The sequence below is a fragment of the Daphnia magna genome, linkage group LG4 (genome assembly GCF_020631705.1).
Source record: "Daphnia magna isolate NIES linkage group LG4, ASM2063170v1.1, whole genome shotgun sequence".
In the NCBI taxonomy this organism is placed as follows: Eukaryota; Metazoa; Arthropoda; class Branchiopoda; order Diplostraca; family Daphniidae; genus Daphnia; species Daphnia magna.
This window is the reverse complement of record NC_059185.1, coordinates 12,808,846-12,832,302: the sequence shown is the minus strand read 5'-3', so window position 1 is coordinate 12,832,302 and position 23,457 is coordinate 12,808,846. Positions and strand designations below refer to the sequence as shown.

Genomic DNA, 23,457 nt, shown 5'->3' with positions numbered 1-23,457 from the left:
CCGTAACTTTTGTCTTCAATTTCAACACTTTCAAAAAGTAAAAAGAACTCTAACATCAAAACGCTAAAACGACAACTAACTGTTTTGTTTGTTTTTTGTTTTGTTAACGATTGTTCAATGAAGTTCCAAGAATCTTTGGTGGTGGTGCTAGTGTCCATTCGAGAATAAGCTCCTCCCATCGCCGGAGGGGTGAGTCACTTTTACAGTTCTAGACTTCAGGCTTGAACTATTACATTCAGTGGGCTATGGTTATGGTTAGTTCTTAGTTGCAGTCTTTTTTTTCATAGCTAAACAATGGCTGTTAGATAAATGCGCGGGAAAATGTTCGTTTCACGGTAAATAATCACGCAGAGATAGGTAGCGTGACTATCTCTGCGTGAGTTTCAAAGTTAAAAAAATATGTTTGTTTGTTTGTTTTTGTTTAGAGTAAAAAAAAAAAAAAATAAATAAAAATATATAGGGAATTTCCCTGTACGACATATTTGATTTGATTCAAGTGCCTTCTGCTTTATCATAGTATTACAACGTAATTATAGATGGCGTAGCGAACCTTCTACTTTCAAATGAAGACGCAACAGCTTGGGAACATGGTAAACACATTTTCTTCCTGTTTATAGATTTGCATCTTTACGAGATTTTTTAATTAACTTCCAGTTCGAATAACTCCAGAACATGAATTTGATGGCACAGATAACCTCCCGACACTGTTCGTTCGCCCTTGGTTCCTGCAACACAACTGGTTCTAGTTCAAACAAGTTGATGCAATCGCTATTCAATCGCCAACACATGATAATTAAATTGCTGCTAACGGAGAGCAACTGATAACTGTTTTCTTTTCATTGTTATCCTAATAATTGTTAATGCCCATCACAATCCATATACCAGCATGAAAATCTGGTCTGGAAGAACATAAAATAGAGAATTATTATTTTTTATATCCACTGGTATAGGTCATGTGATATCTGTCAAGTTCATCTCATCATCGTGTCTTAGCGATTCAAAAAAGAAATCTGCATGACTGCAGTTCTCAGCGTCTAATAACGGCACGCACGGTGAAAGCGTGCACATTTTTCTTTCTTTTGCACACACACACACAAAAAGAACTGCATAGCGTTCGGGAAACAACAACAACAAAAAAATTCGAATACACGGGAAGTACTGGCGGTATGTTCTTTTTTATTCTTCCGTGTCTCACGCTTCGCAAATCTAAATAAACGGGTCGTATAATTTATTCAACGACAAAAAAAGAGAATCACGCAGATCATCAATTGAAAGTTGAGTGCCTATTTTTCAATTAGTTTTTCTTCTTTTACGAGCGTTGCCTTTCACGATAATTTCAAAACCATCAAATTAAAAAATAAAAATCCTCCAAGAGTGAAGTCAGAAGAGAAACTGCTGTAAATGTAGTACCAACTAAAAACATTGAAGGAGGGGGTTGACGAGGTTAATGAATCCTAACACAGTCGCAAATGGCATCAGTCACGCGCAAAAAGAATGAAATCTCTCAGATCCATTTCTGTTCGTCTAGATCCTTTTTCATTCTTCGCTACAGGTCAGTCTACGTCACAACAATCTAGAGAGAAGGATATATAATCTTAGCAATTAGGGCGTCTCTCTTTCAACTTCTTTTGTGATTACTCTCAACAGTTCGTTCAATGAATAGACAATCTTTCGGTGCTGCCAACCGTATAACCCTTTCTTTCCCGAATGATTCGTGTGCCGTGCTAATCAGCGGCGAGGGCTGTAATAGAAGCGTTTCGTCAATCAATTACAGGTATAGTAAAATGCGACCCGGTGTCTACACATCGCTCGCATAATCAGGGCACTGTGTTAACAGCAATCAATGACTCGAGTGCGAAACTTGTCAAACCGTAAAAAAAATTCAACAAAAAAATAGAAGAAATTGCGGATGAACTCTGGATGTCAACATCAGGTTCTGTTTTTTTTATTTTTTTAGGTGGCCCAGAATTTCAGGAATTTCCAGGTGAACAAACCTCCCCCTCTCTTCTCTTAAAGAAAAAAAAAAAAACCAAAACAAAAGAATAAAGGGGGGAGAAAAGAACAAATCTTGAATAACTTTCTTTTGTTTTCGGTTCGATTTAGAAAAAGAAAAATATGCTATAATTACATCCAAGCCTTTCCTCTGGATTATTTAGATTTGTTTTTTTCTTTTCTTTCTCTTCGTCTAATCGCCGCAATTCCGCCGCTTCACGAAATGAAAGTTTGCGTTGCGCAATCATGGTAAGACGTGAAGTCGTTGCCTTTCGTTTCCCCCCCCAACTTCTCTTGTATATACGGTCGTGATTTCGCACAGCATCTGACCGGTCGACTAGATCCATCCAGGGCTATTCAAACTTTCGGATGAAATCAGGAAATATTACAGTACAAACGCACACACAAACGGATGTAGCCTCGGGACAAATTTAGCTCATTTGCATTTGAGGATTTCAACAAAAAAGGGAACTTGTAACAAGGGAAACAGAGCGCAAATCGAGTCATGCGGCGATGAAGACGAAACACGAAAAGGTGATACTCATTTTCACGCCGTGTGGTGATGTCGCCACCTGAGAACAAACCAAAAAACAAAAACAAATGCAGAGATGTCGTGTAGTCTTGCAGCCTATATCAAACGCTTGAGCAAATCGGGGAAAAAAAAAAAGAGAGCTATGACCTGAACGTGATGCCAAACAATGGCCTTGGCTATCCTTTTTCTCTCCATTCGAAACAAGAAAAGAGAAAAAGGGGGGTGGGCGTTGCTATCGGAATGAAAAGGCGGGGTATACATACAAGACTTGTTTTATTTTAATTTTTGTATTTTTTCTTCTTCTCGTTCCGATCGTTCAGAACATACAAAACTGTCTAAGCGTGTGGTTCAGCTCCGTTCCTTTCAGGCCAAGTGTGTGTGAGAAAGATCTCCTTTCGGCTGTGTAGTTGCCACACCCTCTCGGCTGCAACAGAATCACGAAAAAGAACGGCGACTCTCGCGATCTGTGTAGAGACGTCAGTCGTTGTCCGTCTGATGGGCTGATTGGACGTCCGAACGAAAGAACGTTTCCCCTTTTTTGGGGGGGGTTTGGCTTGTGGTGTCGCCGTGCAGCTGTGACGTCATTGTTCTTCTTCGGTTTTCAAGTTTTCAAATGTTTGTTTGTTTTCTGCACGCCGAAATGAAAGTGTGAAGCGCTAAAAAACAAACCCATTGTTGGCTATATACTCGTCGCCTACATACAGTTGGGTGTTTGTCAATTGTTCGGTTTCGGTGTATCGAATTCTCCTTCTTCTTTACATAAAAAAAAAAAAACGAACGCGTGAAACACTTTCACTCAGCTGTTGTGTGTTGAGAGGGGGGTGTTACACCCGGCCGGCTGTGTCGTCGTTGCGTGTTACTGGGTTTCTTTGTGTTGTGTGTGTGTTTCTTAAGTAACGTCTCAGTTGTGTGTGTGTGCAAATTCAGTTGACAAATCGCTAATAAGGAAAAAAAAAGGCAGCGTTGCCATTGAAAGAATTCGAACGAACGAACCATCGAATAACCGTTGACGCAATCCCATACGTTGCACACGATCGTATAAATCGTGAAAGAAACAGAAAAAAAAAAACAGTTGATTATTTGATAAGGGCCAGTGTCGTTTGTGCTGCGTGTGTTTGTACTTGAAACAAATGATCAATTATAATGGAAGAATCATGTAGTTTTCGTTGTTTGTTGTCGGGTCCCGACCGACGCCCGGCACGGCCTCGCCTATTGTTCCATCCGTTAGGGCCAACCAGTTGTTAAAAAAAAACAAAAAAAAACATGAAAAACAGGTGAAAGGTCACACACCTTTTTTTTCCTTTTTTTTTTCTTTCCTTTTTTTCTTTCTTCGGTTTATCATCAACAAGGTCGGCGCACGTTTCAAACCCAACGGCCATCTTGGCCTCACGCCACACGATCCCCATCTCGTCTTTGCCTGTCCAGTCGTCTGCCAGTCTTTGGTCGAATTGCACACGTCTCTTTTATTTCTTGGGCCCGGGCGTCACGAACCGCTGGACGCGTGTGGCACACACACCTGGCGGCGCCATGACAATTGCGTTCGGAACGTTCAAAGATGCGCTAGACGATTCGTTGGGACGTCCTTGAAATTGGAAACGTTTCGTTCGGCGAAGGCGTTCGCTTTCGGTTGATATAATTACTTTGACTTTTACTTCTGTGCGTGCGTGTGTGTGTGTGTGTGTCTGCGTGTTGCTGTTGTTGGAAGAAGAGTAGGTTGTGTGCGCGCCTCTTCTGTGTGGATGGCGTTCAATTTAGCCGCAACGAGCGCCAGTTTGACCGCCGCCGTCAGCGTAGCCGAGAGCAACAGGACCAAACTGAGTCATGAAGAATTCCTCAACGAGTGGAACTGGTGTTGGATTGCTCAAGGTACTACTCCTATACTACTATCTACTACATCATTCCAACTCTTTTTGTTTTTTTGGTTTTTTTTAAAGAATTTTTTATTTTTTGTTTTCTGATTTATTTGGCTGGCCCGGTCGGAAATGATCAACTTCCGCTCGACACTTGTAGAAATGTTATCTCGTTTTTGTTTTTGTTTTTTAATTGAGGGCTTCGTTTTAAAATGAAGAAGATGATGGAGAATTGGGTTGTTTGAAGTTAGAAAGAAAGAAACGAAGGAATGATCAGGCAATCGTGACGTGAAAAGCCTCGAACGATACAAAAAGTAGAACTTTCACTTCAGCAGAAAAACAAACCCGAAATTCTTTTTTTTTTTTTCTTTCTTTCTTGAGAAGATGAAACGATTCACACACACTAAAAAAAAATGTCTCCTTGGGATTTAAAAAAGGAAAAGGGGGGCAGCGGTAGATTAGCATGAAGGAAAATCCTCAGTCACGATGACTTGTTCTCCTTTTGATTTCGATCAAATGTTTGAAGATGACTCTATTCATTTGGACCTACTATGAAAATGGCCCCCGTTTTCCAATAGAAAACAAAAGCCATGATTCAGAAAACGTTTTTTCTTTCACGGACCACCATCGATGGCATCCGTGAAAATGTTTATTAGCGCATTTTATGGTTCCTAAAAACAAGCCCAAAAATTTAAAAGAGCTGTTTGGTGGCGCCACCGCTTGTAGCATTTTCCCCTTCAAAAGAAACCCCCCTAAAAAAAAACGTAGTAGACACACACACACACACACACACACCGGCTGTGTGTGTGTGTGTAGAAGCGTAGTGGAGAGAAAACGTAGCAACTCGGTTGAGAGGATCGCCAGTTGTGGCATTGACTTGATGTTCATCGAGCGCGGCCGTCCGTGTGCCTTCCATTTAATTTTGTTTATTTTAATTTTTTTTGTTGCGTGTGTATGTGTGTGTGTTTCAACCCGCAGTTGAATTAGCGCAACAGTTTCATTATCTCTCTCCGGTGTTTCGGTTTTTTGTTTTGTTCCAAAATTAAAATCTTGCGGATTGACGTAATTGAATCGATTTTTAGTGCGTGTCCGTCGTGATCCGTTCCGTTCGGCGAATTTCGCTTGTTTTTTTTCAATGTCGCGTGATGAGCTTCATAAATCAAACGCCAGTCAACATCTACCAGATCGTTTGTATTACGATTCGGGTCACAATTCAATGGAGTATTGGGATTATTCCGTCGAAATCGAATGTCTTAAAGGCCCCCAAGGTTCTTCATTTTCCTTTCGCCTCATTTCGAATTGTGCGAATCAATTCATTTGAATCAATTAGCTCATGAAAATTGTCATTTCTTTCGGAATGAAAAAAACAAAAAAAAAGATGTGGAAGCGGCAGCTGAACTCGGACGGACGCTACTGGAGCGCAACCGCCAACTGGAATCAACTGTCCGGCAGCAGCAGGCCGTCATCGACGACCAAACGCAAGAAATGCAGGTACTGTCTCTTCTGTATTATATTTTACTTTGAAATTTGAAGTTTGGCATTCGTTTTTTTTTTTTTTTTCGGCTCTGACTTAACTTGAACGATGAAAACCCGTTTCTTTGCACTCCTCATTTTGGCCGACTTTAATTTGTCTCTTTCCCGCTCGCGTGAACTTGCGTCAGTTCCGTTCGTTTGGGCCGTTGCCATTCTTCACGCCCCTCTCGTAAACGAAATTTCTTTTTTTTTTTTTTTTTATTCTTTCCATCTGTTTCTGCATTTAACGATGGCGCCAAAATGTTTTTTTGTTTTTGTTTTTTTTTATAGTCCCCTATTCCAAAGAAACGAATGTATAAACTATTCAAATGAGCCAGACAGGAAACGAGCTGCGACTATAAAAAAATGTCGGCCATTCATCACGATGGCGGAAGTTCTTTCGCGGGAAAAACAAAAACAAACAAAAATATCCCGTCCCTGAAATGTTGTCATTTAAAAATTTAAATCGTGCAGTTCCTTGTATACAATTTTTCTTTAAAAAATGGGGGGGGGGGGGTTCGACTTAACGGAACAAGAACACACACAAAGCGTTTTCACGGGGCCAACCAGCCGCTGTTTCTCTACAGAAACAAACCGTCTCTATCCATCCCCCGTTAGAATAATGAAAAAAAAAAAAAAAAGGCGACTTGATTATCGCCGCACACACACACAAACAGAACAGGTTGGGTTGGGTTGCCCTATCTGGGAATAGAAACATAAGGAACCGTCACCTTTCATTTTTGTTTGCGTGTGTCGTTGCAATGAATTTATTCTATTTGATTATAGTAGCGGGAATGCGTAGAATTCTCTCTTGCACTCATGGCAATCTCAACGCACGACATGTCGCTCAAAACGAGGTGTCAACTGCCATGCATTGAACGAAGAGGGGAATCAACTGTTATGTTATGCAATTGGCTTTTTGGTGGTGGTGGTGTTTAGAACGTCCCGTGAAAGTCTTTTGGAACAAACCAACCAAAAGGAGATGAGAGAGAGACAAATGATTCATTTCTTTCTTTCTTTGACGTGTGTTGTGTGATGTATTTGTGTTATGTTTGGCTGACTCGGTGCTGTTTGGATGGACACAGTACTTGAGCAAGCAGAATCGACTGTTACGCCAGGCCACCGAATCGCGTCTGAGACTGTGCGAGCAGCTGGAAGCCTCGGTCGCCGAGTGCGAACGGGCCAAACTTCGTCTCCGTCATCAGATCGAAGCCGAACGACAGCGACATATTACGTAAATATTTGTCATTTCTATTTTCTATTTCTCTATCGGATTTGAAGGGCTATTTTTTATATTGGAAGGTAGGCCAATTCAATTAGCCTTTATATATAACTCAATGTTTGATACTCATAAGTGATGTCTTCATTTTATTAAAGAAAAACAAAAGGCCATCATTCCCGTTTGTTTGTCTGTTTCTTTTGCAGACTAGAAAAATTGAGTGTCAGAATCCGTTACGGTTGGCAATTCATCGAGGCTTGATGTCACTGAGCTCTCACCAACTCCCACGCACACACCGAACACAAAAACAAATTCGAAGAGAATAACAATAGTAATAACCCCTGTAGCGACAGAAGTTGTGCAGTACGACACATCCGTTCATGTAAAGAAAGACAAACGAAAATCCCGTTCAGAAAAGTTCACCGTTTTTCAATCGCACGAATCCCGTAGACATGCAACCCTGGGAATTATTATTGTACCCTATTCATCATCGCTTCTCCCCCTCCGCTGTCAAAGTAGAAAAGAAGGGCGCAGTTTAGGTCTGACCTTTTCTTTGAAATTCCTTTCGACGGATTTGATGGGAATGGTTTTTTTCAAAACGAAAGGAACACGCAAAAGGTTAAATAACCGGTTAACAGCCAATGACCTTCGTAACGACGTCGAGATGAACATTACGACCAGCCATTTACAAACAAAACATTTGAATTATCTTTTATTATTATTTTTTCTTGTTACCTTTTCTTTTTTTTTAATAGTCCAGTTGTTGTGATCCATTTATTTTGTTTTTATGGGTTTGCTTACATGGTTTCGACTCGCCAAGGTCGCATTCTTTCTTGTTATTTACGTGGATGATAGCCGTTTCACGTTGTCGCTGGACTACGACGAACAGCGTGAAACGCCTAAAAAAAGAGCGGTCGCCGAACTGACCGCATTTTATTTTTTCATTTGAAATCTACTTGAACCACAAAAATTAATGTCTGGACTTGTTTTTGTGTGTTCTCTTCGTCGCGAAAAGACTGTGTCAAGATCGTTGCGTTTGCGCCGGTCGAAGGAGGTCGCACCACTTTCACGAAATCATCCCGAGCGTGATGTGTGTCTTATCTACATACGTTCGTTCAGCTATGAAAGAAAAAGAAAAGTCTTGTCGTATCTCACATGCGTGTTTTGTTATGTTCTGATAGCCGCTCTCGTTATAACGTGTCTATACGTGCAAGTTGTGGTTGGATGCGGTCGGTCGGACGAGGGATGTGGACGAGTCTGGCGAGCTCGATTTTGAACGACACGACTGCAACTCTGCGTGATTGTTAATAGGTCATTCACAATTTCAGAGGGAAATGCTCTTTTTCTACGCAGACAGACGGAGAAAAAGATTTGTGGCGACATTTTTTTTCCCCCCCCAGTTCGTGCCATGCCCGATCGCCTAATTGCGCAGTCGTGCGCATTACGTTCAGCTTCTCTTGTATTTAAGAAAATCACATTAATCAGTTCCTCCCACTTTATTTTTTTGTTTGATTTTATGTTACCTATTCATAAAAGTTTTCCCTTTTTTTTTTTTCGAAATTGAAAATCAAAATTTTTTTGTTTTGGGTTTTGGGTGGGTGGAGTGAACACTTTGGTGGCTGGCGGTCATCTCCGCAATTGATTCACAAAAAAATAAGAAAGAAAGAAAGGGAAAATCGAATTTCTATTGGCGGCAATTCATTTTCTCCATTTCCTTTTTGTTCTCAATTAGTTTGAAGACGAACATGGAGGCGGCCGAAGAGAGAGGAGACGAATTGCAACGGCTGCTGGACGCGTCAAGGGCGGCTGAATCTCAATCGCGATGCCAACTGCGATTGCTGCAACAGAGACAACAGCAACAACTGCTGCTCATGGAAGAACAAGACGACGACGATGCGGAGGAGTTGCCATCGACGGCCATCGCTTCCGCCTCCGTCCACCAGCAGAATCCGTTCCACTCTCTCCAATGTTCCACCATGACCAACAACAGCCGCAAGGTTCAAATGGAGGACACGATGACCGTCTGCCGGCTGGTGGATGATCTGGCCGAAGTGGAGGAACGTCTCCATTTGATGGAAACCGACTGGATGGAGGAGAAGAGAAAGCGGATGCAATTGGAGGCGGAAGTCATTGGCTTGCAGCAGGAGAATCAGCGACTCCATCAACAGCAATCCGTCATGGCTAGTAGCGGCCATCTTAGCAGCAGTGCATCCATCGGATGTGATCCGGCTTCGTTGGCTCCGGTCAGCCTGTCGCTCAGCGAAGAGCTTCTCATTTCGTCCAGCACGGATTTCAGCTCGGCTCAATGGCGGGACGCGTGGGACAACAGCGGATCCGTTTCGCTCGTCGGCTCCGGCATGATCCGCAAAATTGTGCAGCGAAGATGAGGAGCTCTGCTCGGATTCGTCTTCGTCCGGATTCTCGGAAGACAATCAGCGATCGTCTGTCGCCAAAGCCACTCAAACCGATCCGTTGATGATCGATCTCCCAGCGAAAACAATTGCAACGACAACGTCATCCGCCGATTGGGCGGATATCAGGAGGTCTCTTCCGTGAAATCTTTGCCGTCATACAACAAAATCTTTAAATATTAACATTTCTGCATTGGAAATTAGGGGTACAGTATCAATTAAAAATTTAATAGCAAAAGCAAAATTGTTGTGTCGAAGAAAGAAAACATTTAAATAGTTTTTTAAATTTATTTTTGTGCCATTTTTTCACATTTGTCCAGTAAATTGTAACGGTCCCAGTTTTCCAACATTCCAGTGCCTTATTTTTTGTTTTTTTTTTTCATTTTCACTCCAATTTAGTTTGAAAATCCCCTTCTCTTTTTATTTTTCGTGCGCGTGTCTTTTTCAAGGACTTGGAGCCACTGTAACAAGCCCGACCATTCGCCAATTTCTTATTATTTTTATTTTAGATACTAAATGTCCTTGTCTGTCTGCTGTGTTAGCGTACTTATCGTTTTTTTTTTTTCTTATAACATTTTCAAGTGATTGTGTGTGTAACGGAACCTCTCTATTCATTACACAGAGTATTGTACTGACGGGAAAACCTTTGGAAAAGAAAAAAGCGCTTTCCCATTCTTTAGTTTATTTAAGGACGTAAGATCCACGTTTTAAACAGCAGCCGTAGCGTTTTTTTTTACATGTCTGTTGTCAGCTGCCATCACCTTTGGACTTAATGAGATTAGATTAGACTTCCTCTGCAGTCAAAAGAAGAAAATCTGAATCCAATTAGTTAACTTCCTGTAGCCAATAATCGAAGATGAATGGCAACAAGCAGCAAGTGAGGGTGTGGTGTGACGGATGGTAATTCCCTATTTGGCCATTCATGCTGAGAGTACCACGTCTAACTTAATTCATCCATTTATGGTGATTCTTTTGCAGCTACGACATGGTTCATTTTGGACACGCCAATTCATTACGACAGGCCAAGGCCATGGGTGATTACTTGGTTGTTGGCGTCCATAATGATGAGGAGATTACCAAACATAAAGGACCTCCTGTTTTCACTGAAGAGGAAAGGTATGTCAAGGCATCTTCCATATTTAAGCACTGTTTACCATTATCTCTCATGGCTCTCAGATACAAGATGGTTAGAGGAATCAAGTGGGTTGATGAGGTCATTGAAGGAGCACCATATGTCACCACACTGGAGACTCTTGATAAGTATGACTGTCAATTCTGCGTTCACGGCGATGATATCACGACGACAGCAGACGGTGTGGATACGTATCACATAGTGAAAGCAGCCGGACGTTACAAGTATTTGAAATTTCATTTATTGCCTTTCAGTTTTGCCGCTCGACTGCATTTGAAAAGTTTTTTTTTTTTTTTATTTGTTCTCGTTTGTTCATAGGGAATGTCAGCGAACCCAGGGTGTTTCGACGACGGACCTAGTTGGCCGCATGTTGCTAATGACGCGAGGGCATCAGCAACGAGGTGACAGCGAGTACAAAGTCGAACGTTCTCGCACCGAATCAATGAGCGAAGATTCGGCGGCTAGGTCACCATGGACGGGTGTGTCCCAATTCCTTCCAACCACCCAAAAAATCATTCAGTTTAGTGAGGGTAAAGAGCCTAAAGTAAGTTTAATGGAATTCATTTTTTTTTTACAAATCAAAAGTGTAAAAAAAAAAAATTGATTCTATTTTCAGCCAGGTGATAAAATCGTTTACGTGGCCGGCGCTTTCGATCTGTTCCACGTCGGACATCTTGATTTCCTAGAAAAGGCCAGAGCTCAGGGTGACTATCTGATTGTTGGCTTGCACACCGACCCAGTTGTCAACCAGTATAAAGGAGCCAATTACCCCATTATGAACCTCCATGAAAGAGTCCTTTCCGTCTTAGCCTGTCGGGTAATTTCAACAAAACTCCCATTGTTCTTTTGTTTTTTAAAGTTAAAAAAAAATTATTCTTTACCGGAAATGTGTGACACGAATAGTACGTTTCGGAAGTAGTCATTGGCGCACCTTATTCGGTGTCGAAGGACATGATGGACCATTTCAAGGTGGACCTTGTTGTTCATGGCGCCACACCAGTCGCTACCGACGTCGACGGCGAAGATGGTGACCCTTACGAGGAACCCAAACGGCGCAACAAGTTTATGGTGATCGATTCGGGCAGTACGATGACGACCGAGTTGCTCGTTCAACGCATCATCTCCAATCGATTGTCGTTCGTCGAACGCAATAAGAAGAAAGAGGCCAAAGAGGCGAATCTGTGGAAAGCCATGACTACTGAGGACCAAGAGAAGTGACGGTTTGTGTCGATCCAGCGAGCTTAGAAAGAAAAGAATGTGTTGCCTCTTGTCCCGCCGTTCTTGAATTTTCCATTTTAAAAACATAACGCAGTCATCACAATCAACATATACCCACCTGACTTTAGAGGCCAATTTATCTCAAAACTTATTCCCCAAACTTTGTTCTTAGAATTCATTTCGATTTTGATTAGTCAGCAACTTCAGTTTAATAACACTGAAATTATTCAAGTAGCCTACTAAATGTAATACAACTTATTTCAATGTAAACAAATTAGATATTTTTAAAAACTATTAGTTCCGATAACAGCCAAAAGAAAACAAATGAAAAATTGCAATCAACGTTAAGCTAATCCTTGTCGTCAAATTGACCCATGAGGATGGACTTTAAATAGCCCGGCGTGGATGATTGTTCGTCTGGATGAATGGTTGCATAATCCAGACCGTCAGAGGTGGTCCCTATCCCAGCTGAATATGGATTAAGCATGGAAGCACTTGCAGACGGATCGTTGCTGAAATCTCCGCCAACCACGAGACACGATTGAGTCAAATGTTCTTGAATGGCTTGACTCAGGGCGTCGTTCAATCTCGGCTGTGCCATTTGTAGCGTGTGAATTTGTTCCACCTCTTCGGCCGGCTGCTGCTGCTCTTCTTGTTGCTGCTGTTCCTCAATGAATTGGCCGATCTCAGCCACGGCTGCATCCAGCGATATTTTCTCGACAGCTTTGCGGTGCGTCTTACGGTGAGCGTAAAAATTGGCTGCGACTCGGAAGGCTTTGCCGCAAGTGTCACAGACGTAAGGCTTCTCCCCCGTCTATTTCATTGCAAATCATTTCAAAGGGGGATTAAAACAACAACAGTTTTTGAAAGAGTCAACTCACGTGAATCGACAAATGAACTTTCAAGTCTCGTAAGACTTTGAAAGATTTGCTGCAGTGTGGACAAACGTGCTGGCGGGAAGTCGCGTGAACGTGTTGCCTGTGGCTACTCCTTGCCGAACTGGAAGTAAAGGTTTTATTGCATTGTTTGCAAGGGTACGGTTTCTCCCCGTCTAATTGATGTCAATTTCATAAGTCGGGTTGAGATAAATGAAAAGAGATTTACGCGTAATTTACGTGTCGGCGGGTGTGCGACGCCATGCTGGACCGCGACGTGAAAGACATGAAACATATTCCACAGCTAAATTGCTTGACACCATTGTGCGAATTGAGGTGAAACTGGAGAGCTTGTCTTGGTCTTGACACCTTTGCCGCAAAGATCGCAAACCTGGAAGAAAATATACGTAATTAAAACTTAATGACGACAGGCAAGACACGCAGTGATTTACGTAAGGTTTGGAATCCGAATGGGTGGTTTGAACATGCGTGGTTAGATTGCCCTTGGCAGAGAAGCGTTTCCCGCAGATTTCGCAGGTGAAGGCTAACCGGTCGGATTCGGGTAAATGTGAACGGGACATGTGAGACTTGAGATGCGAGGCCAACTTGTACTGTTTTCCGCATTCGCCGCAAACGTGAGGTCTGTTGTCGGAATGAGCCACTTTATGAGCCAAAAAGTTTGGAACGGTCCTGAAAGACTTTGTCGCAAGACGGGCATTTGTACTCTGACAGATGGGCGGTGCGGTGTCTTTTGTAAGTATGGCTAGACTTGATGACTTTACCGCACAGCTGACACGGGTACAATGGGCTGGCTTGGTGTTCTTGTGCGTAGTGTTTGGCAACTTGTTTCATGGTCCCTTTAATTATCTCATCACACAGCTGACAAGGCCACGTTTGGTTGTTTCCACTTCCAAACAGGAAGGAAAATATGCCTCTGTCGTCACCTTTGTCTATACATTTTTCAACTGATCAATTTCTTCTGATTTGAGCACTCTGCCTATCTTTTGCTCCAGGTATTCTAGCGTAAACGGGATCTCTTATCTGGAATTGTCGACAGGCCATTCTCCTGAGATGAATCCTTCTCTCCTGTCATGTTATTTTGTATTGTTTCATCAGCAAGTAGGTGTGGTCTTTCATTTGCTTGTTCAGTAGCCTCTTTGATGTAATTTTGTCTAGGGAATAAAAAGAAACTATGAGTTAACATTTTCTCAGTTTATTGTACTGCAACCTCACCCGATCTTTGGCAACTGACTGAGCTTCTGTGCAGGACCTAACAAATTTTTGCCAATCAAGGATCTGCTGTGTGCACTGTTTACAAATAAAATTAGGGGTATTGAATTTCAACTTAATTCCTATGTGTTTTTCTGGATATAACTGAGAGGAATAACATCTGCAACAGCAGATAAATCGATACACGTCTCGTTGGACCGGCAGCAGAGCCGGCACTCAGACAGCTGCCCGGGGAAATTATTACTTAGATGATGGAGGCTCTGTTCTTCTGAGCTCATTATGCTATTCAAATGGACATTTTAATAAAAATAAGGGAACAAACAAAAACAAAAAATCGAGGAATTGATTTTAACGAGTCAAACGCATAAAACCCACAACTCAAATCGTAAACAAAACGCCATCTGTTGATGGAATCTTTATACCCTTTCAGATTCGCATCCAGCTTCCGGCAAGAATGTATACGTTTAATACGAGACCATGCTTGAAAATGACATTTTCCTTTTTCCTTTTGGAAACGATGAAGTTGTGTATTGAATCCAAAAGGTTGTCAAAATAAGTCTATTCCTGTTATTATGCATTGCATAAAGAAATGCAGTCCCATCTCAACATTCACCAGTCTCAAGGGATATGTTTTGTGGGATTAGACAAAATTTTGCATAATTCATACAGCTTGTTTTTTTGTTTCTTGTTTTTTCCTTTTGTTTTTTTTCCATTAAGTTGGTATCCCATCAGAAATAGGAAGGGTAAGAAACAGAAGAAAAAAAAGACAGGCAAGACTTTAGAAAAGCAAAGGTGGGGGTAGAAACTAGAAGCAAAATGTTTGTATAATATTCGTCGGGTAATGAGTTTGCATGTCCAACGTACTGCAAATAGGTTCAAGGACAGTGATTTTCAGGTCGTTTCAAAGGGAGAGGCAGGGGAAGGAAAACCAAAAGCAAGAAAAATATGCAAATACATGAATAGAAAATAATGTGAAACCAGTGAAACGATTAAAACTAACTTTATGCTCGGTTCCACGAATTTCCCTGTCTTTTTATTTCTAATTACATAAACAATTAAAAACTTTCATTTAAGAGATAATCATTATATTTATTCATCCCTTTTTTAGTAATTAGCTGGCTTTTGCATTTTTAGTCGTTGTCGAGTCGGCAGGAGACATTGCATCACCAGAGGTCGAGGTCGAGGTCGAGGTCGAGGTCGAGGTCGTCGAATGGGTTGTCGGATTGCGTGTCAGACGTAGAGGTAACTATGAATCCATCCAACGAAATTATTATCGACGGAAATTATAATCACTATTTTCAACGTTTGTTACTTGGATCTGCTGACGTCACCGAAGTTCTTTCGTTGAATAATGTCCACCGTATATTATCGATGGCCACTGCGTCTTCGACATTCGTACCACAATAGGCGTAGAAAACAAACTGGACGAGTCGATTTTGATTGTGAAAAGATTTCTCAAAGAAGAGCATGTTAAACTTTGTTACCGAAATTACAGACCCCGGTGACACGTCGTGAAGAGGTGCAACTGAAATTGTAATCCAATTTCGATTGGTGATGAACGAGTAGTCCGACAGACTTAACAGTTGCTTCTCGTTTCCATTTTCATTCACAAACAACTGCAATTTTCGACATATTGAAACTCTAATTTTACGTACTAAAAATATTACTGCATTCGTACCTCTAAGTTAGTGAATTTGGACCATGTTGATCGAAGCCAAAAATCAAATGTAAGCAAGTTGTATTTCTCTTCATCCGAGAAGGAAAATGTTGGGCTTCGTAAAATGGCCACCTCCGAAAGTCGACTTGCGATCAACTCGTAAATACCTGTTACCGATCGAAGGTTTAAATGGTAGATTATCCACTTCCCACGGTGAGTTGTAATCCTCAATGTTCCAGTGAACGGCCGTTTTCGATTCGTCCTTCCATTCGTTGGGTGATCCATTTTCAAAATCGGTGCTCAGATTTGGCATTTCTTTTGTTCTCTGCTCTGCTAGTCTGTTGATAATATCACAATCTATCAGCTGATTCTGGCACTGCTCACCACCAACGGGCACCGTTAATAACACGAGATGAGCTAATAACAAGAAAGTAAGTTTATTCTCCATTCTTATTTTCGGATGGGTTATTTGAAATTGTCAAACAAAATCTTATGAATGGAATGCGAATTAAGAACAGGTTCCTACTACGTAAACGGCCGACACACAGTAACTGGGTCCGTGCATTAACTCCAGTCGTTCTCGTTGTTGTTATCGCTATTCTCCACGTGTAACACAGCCCCAATTGCCAACGAAAAGATAAGTGGAAGGGTGTCGGAATCCTTGTGAAAGAAAAAAGAATCCTTAAAGAAAATCGTGTGTGGCTGATTTCGGTCGGGTATCATAAAACTTAATTGGCTTATAGATATAGGCTATATCAGTTGTAAAATGACATGTGAATAGCGCACGAGATTAGACGAATGAACTCCAATTGAATGTCTCACTGTGGTGGTAATAACGGTTTAATAATGCCACGTCTAACTGCTCTACCGTTAATTCTTGAAGCGTTTTCAGCCGTCCAAAATTGTGAAGAGAAAATGTAAAACTAGTCTCGAGCTCTCGACCAGTAAGAAAGACCTTTACATTGCCCTTGGAACATATTCTCAGTATTTTGGGTCTATCTGGTCAAGAAGGATCGACTAAAGACGTGGAAGACCTTGGAAACATATGTTATACCGTATGCCCTTCTTCTTCTTCATTTGTTTTTGTCTTTTACTTTCGCAGGACACGTTGATACGACATCCCGCCAAACTGTTCGGTTCCTTTTTTCAATTGCGACCGTCAACAAGTTCAGTCTGTTGGTGAACGCCACTCTACACAGTTGTCTTTACAATTCCACTCTATAAAAGGTAAATTAAATTCATTTTCAATTAGTGCCAGTACATCAAAATAAAATAAAAAGGGGGGACACCCCTTTCAAACTGCGGGAACGACTCAAGTGGTCAAGAATCACAACAACAAATGGAAATGGCGCACATTTCGTTGGGTGTTTGAATAACATTCCAGTCATCGGTCATCTTAAAGGTGTCATTCAACGTCTGTTCGGTGATGGAGAAGCAGCAGATCAAACGATTTCAGAAGCCAATCGCACGACGGCTGTGCTGTTCGCAGGTGCGGCTGGATTCTATCTGGCCGGTGTTCCTTTGGCCGTCCTGTTGGGCGCAACAGCCGGTGCCGAATGGGATCTAGGGTCAATCATCCCCTCTAATGGAGGAAAGATTCAAGGCATTTGTAAAATTGTTGAAGATCCAGCCAATTTGAATGCGTGGATAGATGCGACCGTTGATGCGACAGCCGACGGCCTTACGGGCGCTGATGGGGGCAAAATAGTCCAAGCAGCTAAGAAAACAGCAGCTGGCCTTAAGGAGGCGAAGTCCAGTCAGGAGATACAGACCGAAGCGATAGAAACAGCGGACGAATCCTCGCCGACCAAAACTTGGTAACAAATTAAAAATCTTTTGTTCGATTTTATTGTGTTTGCTTTAAACAAAAAACAAATTATTCAAAAAATCATTTCATAGCGACGTCGTCACGTGCCGTACAAGACTCGAATCGCAATCAGCAGGCACGTCCAAAGTTTAAACTTCATTCCAACAATGTCTGCTCGAATACACTAATAAATGTCGTGTCACGTTCTCTCGCTGCTTATATTACACCAATTTTTATTTCAATCGACAAAAACGAGAGATGATTTTACATGTCGAAATCAAAAGTGTTTGCGATGAACAGTGTAGTCACGCCGAACAAACGATTGCAAACTGCACGGGAGTTGATGCTCGTACGCAACTTGACGATGGCGTATCACCTGGGCGCAAAGGTCGGACAAGGAGAAAGGTAGAACAGTGTTCATCATCGATTCCAGATAGGGATCGAATCGATTAATGTGAGGCGACAATTTAATCCGCTGCTCTTTCAAAATGCTCATCACTGTTTCTCCTTCGGGCGTGGCTTTGTCCAGTCGACCACCAGCATCCACCAATGACTGGAACACGGTCAAGTACAGATCCAGGTAAATGATCCAGCACCAATGATTGGCCAGGCAATGCATCGGAGTCTTGCCGTTCTGATCGAACGTGTTGGGATTGGCTCCGAGTCTGAGGAACAGCTGGATGAGTTTGACCGCGTTCAAACTGATGACCACTCCGTGCGAAACAAAGACCCAAATGGCGTAATGAAGTGGACTCGAATAGCCATCAGGTGCACCGAGACGAATGAATTCGTGTAGGGTATTCTTCGAGTTGTCGTTGTTCTTCCTCGTTCAGCCAAGACAACCAAACGGCGATTAACTTGACGAATTTCTTTAAAATGCCGTACTTTTCCAATTTCGGATCGACGATGGACAAGTCCGGTCCTGTTGACAGGTTCTTTAAGATCGTAGAACTCAATTTGACGATGAGCAGGAAATTGGTGTTTGAAAACCTTTCTTTGGCCACGTTGGGTGACGTGCTCGGTTGCATCAAACAATCGAATACGATGATAAAAGTTTGGATGAAAATATCGATACATTTAGGAGACGACGTTTGTTTCAAATCGCTGCACTCTTCCAAAATCAGTAAGCAGATGTTGATCACTTTGGTAAACTGTTTACGAGCTTCGCATTCGTATACGTAATCGAGCAAAAATTTGAGATGAAACGAATTGGGACTATGACGTTGATTTTGTTTGAAAATTCGTTCGAGAACGAGCAAAGCTTGAATTCGTAGTGGTTCCATGCAAATGGCTTCCCAGTCTTTCAAGAATCTTCGAATTGAACATTCCTCTTCCATCAATTGTTCCAGTTGTTGGACAGTCATCAATTCAACAGCATCTCCGTAAGCATTGCGAGCAATTTCAGAAGAATCACAAGGGATTTTGGGATGACATCGTCTCTAGTGGAATGGCGCAGAATCATGGCTTCGTGCCAGCAGTGCAATCCTTGACGACAGCCCGTTCTATCTGGTGGGTGTTGAGAATGTAAAAGATGAAAGCAGATCCTAACAGTTCCAGAGCAACAATCTTCTCCGACCGACTGACTGTGCTTTTAATGACGCAGTTCAACACGAAATCCAACCAACACAAGTAATTAGGCATGATCGTTCCGATCAAATGTTCCATGATGTACATGACGGGCACTTGCTCACAAAGACCGAGACAATGTGCCATTTGAGTCGATGGTTTTCCTTGCCACAAAAACGGAGAACTCGTTTTGCAATTGATTACGTTGATGCTACTCACGATGCATTCCTGTATTTTAGCTAAAAGAAATTCAACCGTTTGATGGTGCCCATTTCGGATGGCTACGTGTAAAAGGAGTGTCCCCTTCATCGTTGCATCCAGTGAGACTTGCAATCACTTTGGATAAAGGCCCGTGCTGTTGGATGACGTCGTTCAACAGATCCACCGATCCTTCACTAGCCGCTTGGAAAATTAATTTCTGCACAGTTTGTAAAGCCATTTTTTGAGTTTCAGGAAGACGAGAATCGACCAAGCATTTCCCAGTTTTGAGACGGAACTAAATGAAGATGGTACATACAGTAGCGATCCTCTTTTACCGTTAGAAGAGAGACAAAGAAATGAACCGTTTCTTAGGAATCGAGTTGCTTTAGGCTATTGGTCAGTCATCACAACGACGACCGTTATCTTTCCACTTTCTTTTTTGTGTGACAAGATTTCCCTTGTGGCATAAGCCTAAAAAAAGGCTCCTGTCATGTGGGAAGTTTTGCATATGATCAATTATTCTCAAGTGCTAATATCGGACAGATGTCAAAACGCACACGGAGAGGGTTGAAATTACATAATATTAAGTTTGTCTTGTATACCAGCAACGTGCTGCCTTACAAACATCGTTATATAATTCGTGAATACCAAATCAGCTGGAAGCAACGAAATGGAAGAAAACGATCCTTAGGCGAGAACGCACAGCTTTGTAACAAAGTTCACGGCTGGGCATCCATATTCCTGTTTGTTTAAAGAAACGATTTCATTTGTCAACATCCCGTGTTTTAAAAAGATTGAATTGCTTCCTTACCCGAGTTAACTTTCGTAACCACTTAGCTCCATCACCTTGATCGATGTCTTTGGTAACATGTTCCCAAGTGGCTTTGTATCGTTGTTTACTTTGTTATAGAATTAACATAATCTCACAATTTAAAGAAAACAAATTATGTACCATCAATTAGTTTCTGGTTGTATCCACCTGGATTTTGTTCGTTGTTGCATTGGGTGTGTGCCAGTCTAACGATCGGACATCCGTATTGCTGTCCCAAAATTTAGCATTTTCTCATTAGTCCTACACTGGAATAAACGAAATGAATAAACGGTACCGCAACGAGCTTCGCTGCATTAGCAGCTGTTGCAACTGTCGATAAGAAATCGCCCTTTCCTTGTTACCGTCAGTTGTTTCTCTTGTAACTCCTCGGCCCTTTCATCTCACCAATCATACGGGGAGCTGCAAAGACCCCGGGACCGTGCAGATGACTGCAACTACTAGGACCTTAGAAACGATGAACATACATCGCAATTTTAATTATTTAAGAAATGAATTCTTGGAAATTACGAATTACCGTATACATGACGAAATTCGTTTAGAAAACGATATGTATGAAGATGATCTGGTCGGTAATACGTCTCACTTTTATCGAAGTTGTTCCTTAAATGCCACGGACTAGAAGAAAAATTTAAGCGGACTTTAAAAACTGTGCAAGATGCTCCACGTAGTGCAAACGTAAGCAATTTTCTTCTTATGTGAGCCAATAGTTTCTTGGCTTTTCCCGTCGATGTACTACTCGGAAAACCCTTTTACGAATGAGGTTCGTGTGCTGCTGTGGAAGACAACTGCGCAGCGCTTATGTTGGTCCACTTTAAATCAAAAATGTTAAAATTACCTTCTGTTTATTAGTAGAGAAGAGTTAAAAATACCAGTTGATGCAACGCATTGGGAATTCAAAAAGGTAAAGCCAAACGTCATATTTCCTGCAATTACAAAAACAGTTTTGACTTTGTGTGACACTCGCCAATCATCCTGTTGACGGATGGGTGGGCGTTTACCTTAAATTAAAGTGGAAGAACATCTGACCTTGTCGCTCCAATCCCCGACCATTTAGCATTCACCTTGAATCACGAAAGTCGCCCGCGGATTGTTTCGTGAATAACAACCATCTGCTGATTCGCCTTGAAGAATAAGCAAACTACCACTGCTTAGTGGTAGTACGGGTACGATAGAACTGCCACACCCGCTTTTTAAACAAATTCTTGATACCAACTGGATTGCCAGCAAGCAAATAACCAAATTTGTGTGCAAATCTAAATTCAATGCTAATCAACCTGACCAAACGAAGATACAAAAGATGCTATCAATGATTCCGAGCACAGCGAAAACTACACCGTACACAAGCCGGCTTTGCATATTGCCAATTGAACACCTAAAATTGACTATATGCTATCGTACTTGAAAGCAAACAAGATTGGACGAAAATAAAGAACTTTTTATCGGACAGCAAAAAAGCGGCAAAAAGCTAAAAAACCCCGCCATCACAGCATGACCAAAATTTGGCAAACATAGAATTGCCCAATTCCATATCTCAATTCAAGTTTAGCTATATCCATTCACTGCAACTACTTCCGGAGTATAAAAGCTCAGAGATTCACGATGAAAAAGTATCAGTTGTTCAATCCAATCAACCGAGTCCAACATGAAACTGGTAAGTTAACATTTCAAATCTTACATTGCCTTGCAAATTTAAGAATCGAAACCGAAATGGTCAATTGAATCTAAAAAATATTAAAATTTACTTGTCCTTTAAAGTTTGTTGTCGCTGCCCTCTTGGTCGTTGCTGCTTCCGCAGCTCCATTTGACTACGCTTCTCCCGCAGCTCCATTCGACTACGTTCCTCCTCTTACACCGCGCCCCTAATCACCATCACGCCCGATGGCAGCATCAGGTGGAAGTATGTAGTTTTACACAGCTGGATTAGAATGCAAATATCGATTTTAAAAACTAAATTCAATTGTAGTTACACTGAATCGAATTATACTGCCCTTGAAGAATCCCAGAACCAGAAGTACCAGGCCACCAGTTCCGACTCTTACGGAAGTAACACCAACCGAGGATCTTATTTCTCGATCTCTCCCGAAGGTGAGAAAATCATGCTGCCCTGGACTGCCGACAAAAATGGATTCCAGGCCAGCGGTTAACACTTGCCCGTTGCTCCCGTCCACGTCTACGAACTCCCAGTTGCTCCTGCCTTCACGTTTACTAGATTCCAGTTGCTTCAGCTCTACCTTACAGGCTATCGGACATGTTGAATCTGAAACAAGAATTTGGAAAAAATGTCCCAAATCATTCCTGTACTGTGGCATGACACTGAATTTGTTGGAGTAAAAATCAAATTACACAAAAAACGTCAATTCGAATTTGGTTTCCTTTTTTCTTCCGTATTGCACAGCAATCCGATATCAGTAACATTGAACCAGATGGCAGTACAACTTTCTCATGTGACATCACTACACCTTGGAAACAAAACACACATTCAAAATAATTAACCGGCGAACTTAAATTAATTGGTAAGATAGATAATCTTCTACCCAATCTAGGCCTACTTTGAATTTGTAACGTTTACCTTTGCTATCCGCTTTTTGTTGAATTGGGACAACCGACACGATGAGCCCAGCAACATCTCGATGATAACGACAGTAGAAAATTTGCCGTGCACATTCTCACTGGAGACGCAGATAGAAATGACTTGGACAGTCAAAGTTCTGATGTCATTTAATCCGATCTCAACAGTTACTCCTTGCAGGTAGACTGGTAGAGAGGTGGGGTGATGAAAAACAAAAGAAAAACGGCCATTATGATTCTTGGTGACCCCTATCCTTTCGATGTCATGATGAATTCTTCACCCCAAAAATGATTCAAGTTCTCGAACTGTCGAAATAAAACAAAAAAATATGCAAAATGGCAAACACGTGGCTGATGGGATAAGGGGAAGACAATCACCTGAGGTGATAAGAACAGGTGAGGCCCAAACCCATCAACTGTCATACAAATGAAACATTTGGGTAAATCAAATTCGATTAGGTGTCCCTTCCCTTGTGACCTTATAAGAGTTTAGTAACTGTACGAAATAAAAGCTAACATTCTGGATAGATCATGTAATAAAAGCTATTCACTGCAAACGTCACTTGAAATACTGACATTTCATGAAAACGAGAGATTTATCTAAAGACCCGGTCTCCGGCTTAGCCGTCAGTAAGCCGGAGCTTTAGCAGCGCAATCATACCTAATATATTTTATCAGATACGTCTTAATTTAGATAGAGAAAAGACAAGGTGCATTGTACTTCTGACAGTTCTGAGCTTTTTTCTTCTTTTGCCTTGTTTTGCCCATTTTGACTCCAAAGTTTGGAGTTATTTGCAGCTGTCCCGGCAAGAAATTCTAAAAATGGTTGATGTAAATATTTAATTATAGTTACAC

General features: G+C 41.6%; 2 protein-coding genes, 6 long non-coding RNA genes and 1 pseudogene across 8 annotated transcripts; 4 read left to right on the top strand and 5 right to left on the bottom strand.

Annotated features, from left to right (window-relative positions):
• Positions 1–352: 352 nt before the first annotated feature.
• On the top strand, positions 353–1,351 carry LOC123471443. Its single transcript, XR_006645903.1, has 2 exons — positions 353–590; positions 655–1,351. It is a non-coding gene; the product is annotated as an uncharacterized LOC123471443 (long non-coding RNA).
• LOC123471442 lies at positions 1,157–2,825 on the bottom strand. Its single transcript, XR_006645902.1, has 2 exons — positions 1,639–2,825; positions 1,157–1,573 (listed from the first exon to the last, which is right to left on the bottom strand). It is a non-coding gene; the product is annotated as an uncharacterized LOC123471442 (long non-coding RNA).
• A 1,014-nt stretch (positions 2,826–3,839) lies between these two features.
• On the top strand, positions 3,840–10,151 carry LOC123471440 (cerebellar degeneration-related protein 2-like). Its single transcript, XM_045172770.1, is given in 6 exon segments — positions 3,840–4,390; positions 5,753–5,865; positions 6,972–7,120; positions 8,838–9,470; positions 9,472–9,646; positions 9,648–10,151. Coding segments are annotated over 6 exon segments (1,242 nt in total). The 5' UTR covers positions 3,840–4,263; the 3' UTR covers positions 9,693–10,151.
• Positions 10,055–12,140, top strand: LOC123471441 (ethanolamine-phosphate cytidylyltransferase-like). The gene is made up of 6 exons (XM_045172771.1): positions 10,055–10,416; positions 10,495–10,632; positions 10,693–10,872; positions 10,967–11,192; positions 11,265–11,465; positions 11,552–12,140. The coding sequence occupies exons 1-6, from the start codon at positions 10,373–10,375 to the stop codon at positions 11,864–11,866; spliced, it is 1,104 nt and encodes a 367-aa protein (XP_045028706.1). The 5' UTR covers positions 10,055–10,372; the 3' UTR covers positions 11,867–12,140.
• On the bottom strand, positions 12,028–13,721 carry LOC123471439 (annotated as a pseudogene).
• A 1,375-nt stretch (positions 13,722–15,096) lies between these two features.
• Positions 15,097–15,763, bottom strand: LOC123471216. Its single transcript, XR_006645395.1, has 4 exons — positions 15,650–15,763; positions 15,456–15,587; positions 15,284–15,392; positions 15,097–15,217 (listed from the first exon to the last, which is right to left on the bottom strand). It is a non-coding gene; the product is annotated as an uncharacterized LOC123471216 (long non-coding RNA).
• Positions 15,764–20,037: 4,274 nt separating this feature from the next.
• LOC123471431 lies at positions 20,038–20,398 on the bottom strand. The gene is made up of 3 exons (XR_006645894.1): positions 20,309–20,398; positions 20,155–20,242; positions 20,038–20,084 (listed from the first exon to the last, which is right to left on the bottom strand). It is a non-coding gene; the product is annotated as an uncharacterized LOC123471431 (long non-coding RNA).
• Positions 20,399–20,581: 183 nt separating this feature from the next.
• On the bottom strand, positions 20,582–21,077 carry LOC123471332. The gene is made up of 3 exons (XR_006645805.1): positions 21,033–21,077; positions 20,870–20,957; positions 20,582–20,649 (listed from the first exon to the last, which is right to left on the bottom strand). It is a non-coding gene; the product is annotated as an uncharacterized LOC123471332 (long non-coding RNA).
• A 522-nt stretch (positions 21,078–21,599) lies between these two features.
• Positions 21,600–22,222, top strand: LOC123471130. Its single transcript, XR_006645125.1, has 3 exons — positions 21,600–21,685; positions 21,790–21,931; positions 21,998–22,222. It is a non-coding gene; the product is annotated as an uncharacterized LOC123471130 (long non-coding RNA).
• Positions 22,223–23,457: the final 1,235 nt, after the last annotated feature.

Bases quoted from the DNA above. Each gene is read 5' to 3' on its own strand.
- LOC123471441 (XM_045172771.1), top strand. From the start codon at position 10,373: ATGAATGGCAACAAGCAGCAAGTGAGGGTGTGGTGTGACGGATG. The intron at 11,193-11,264 runs GTAAGTTTAATG...TTCTATTTTCAG, and splicing joins GTGAGGGTAAAGAGCCTAAA to CCAGGTGATAAAATCGTTTA. The intron at 11,466-11,551 runs GTAATTTCAACA...TGACACGAATAG, and splicing joins TTTCCGTCTTAGCCTGTCGG to TACGTTTCGGAAGTAGTCAT.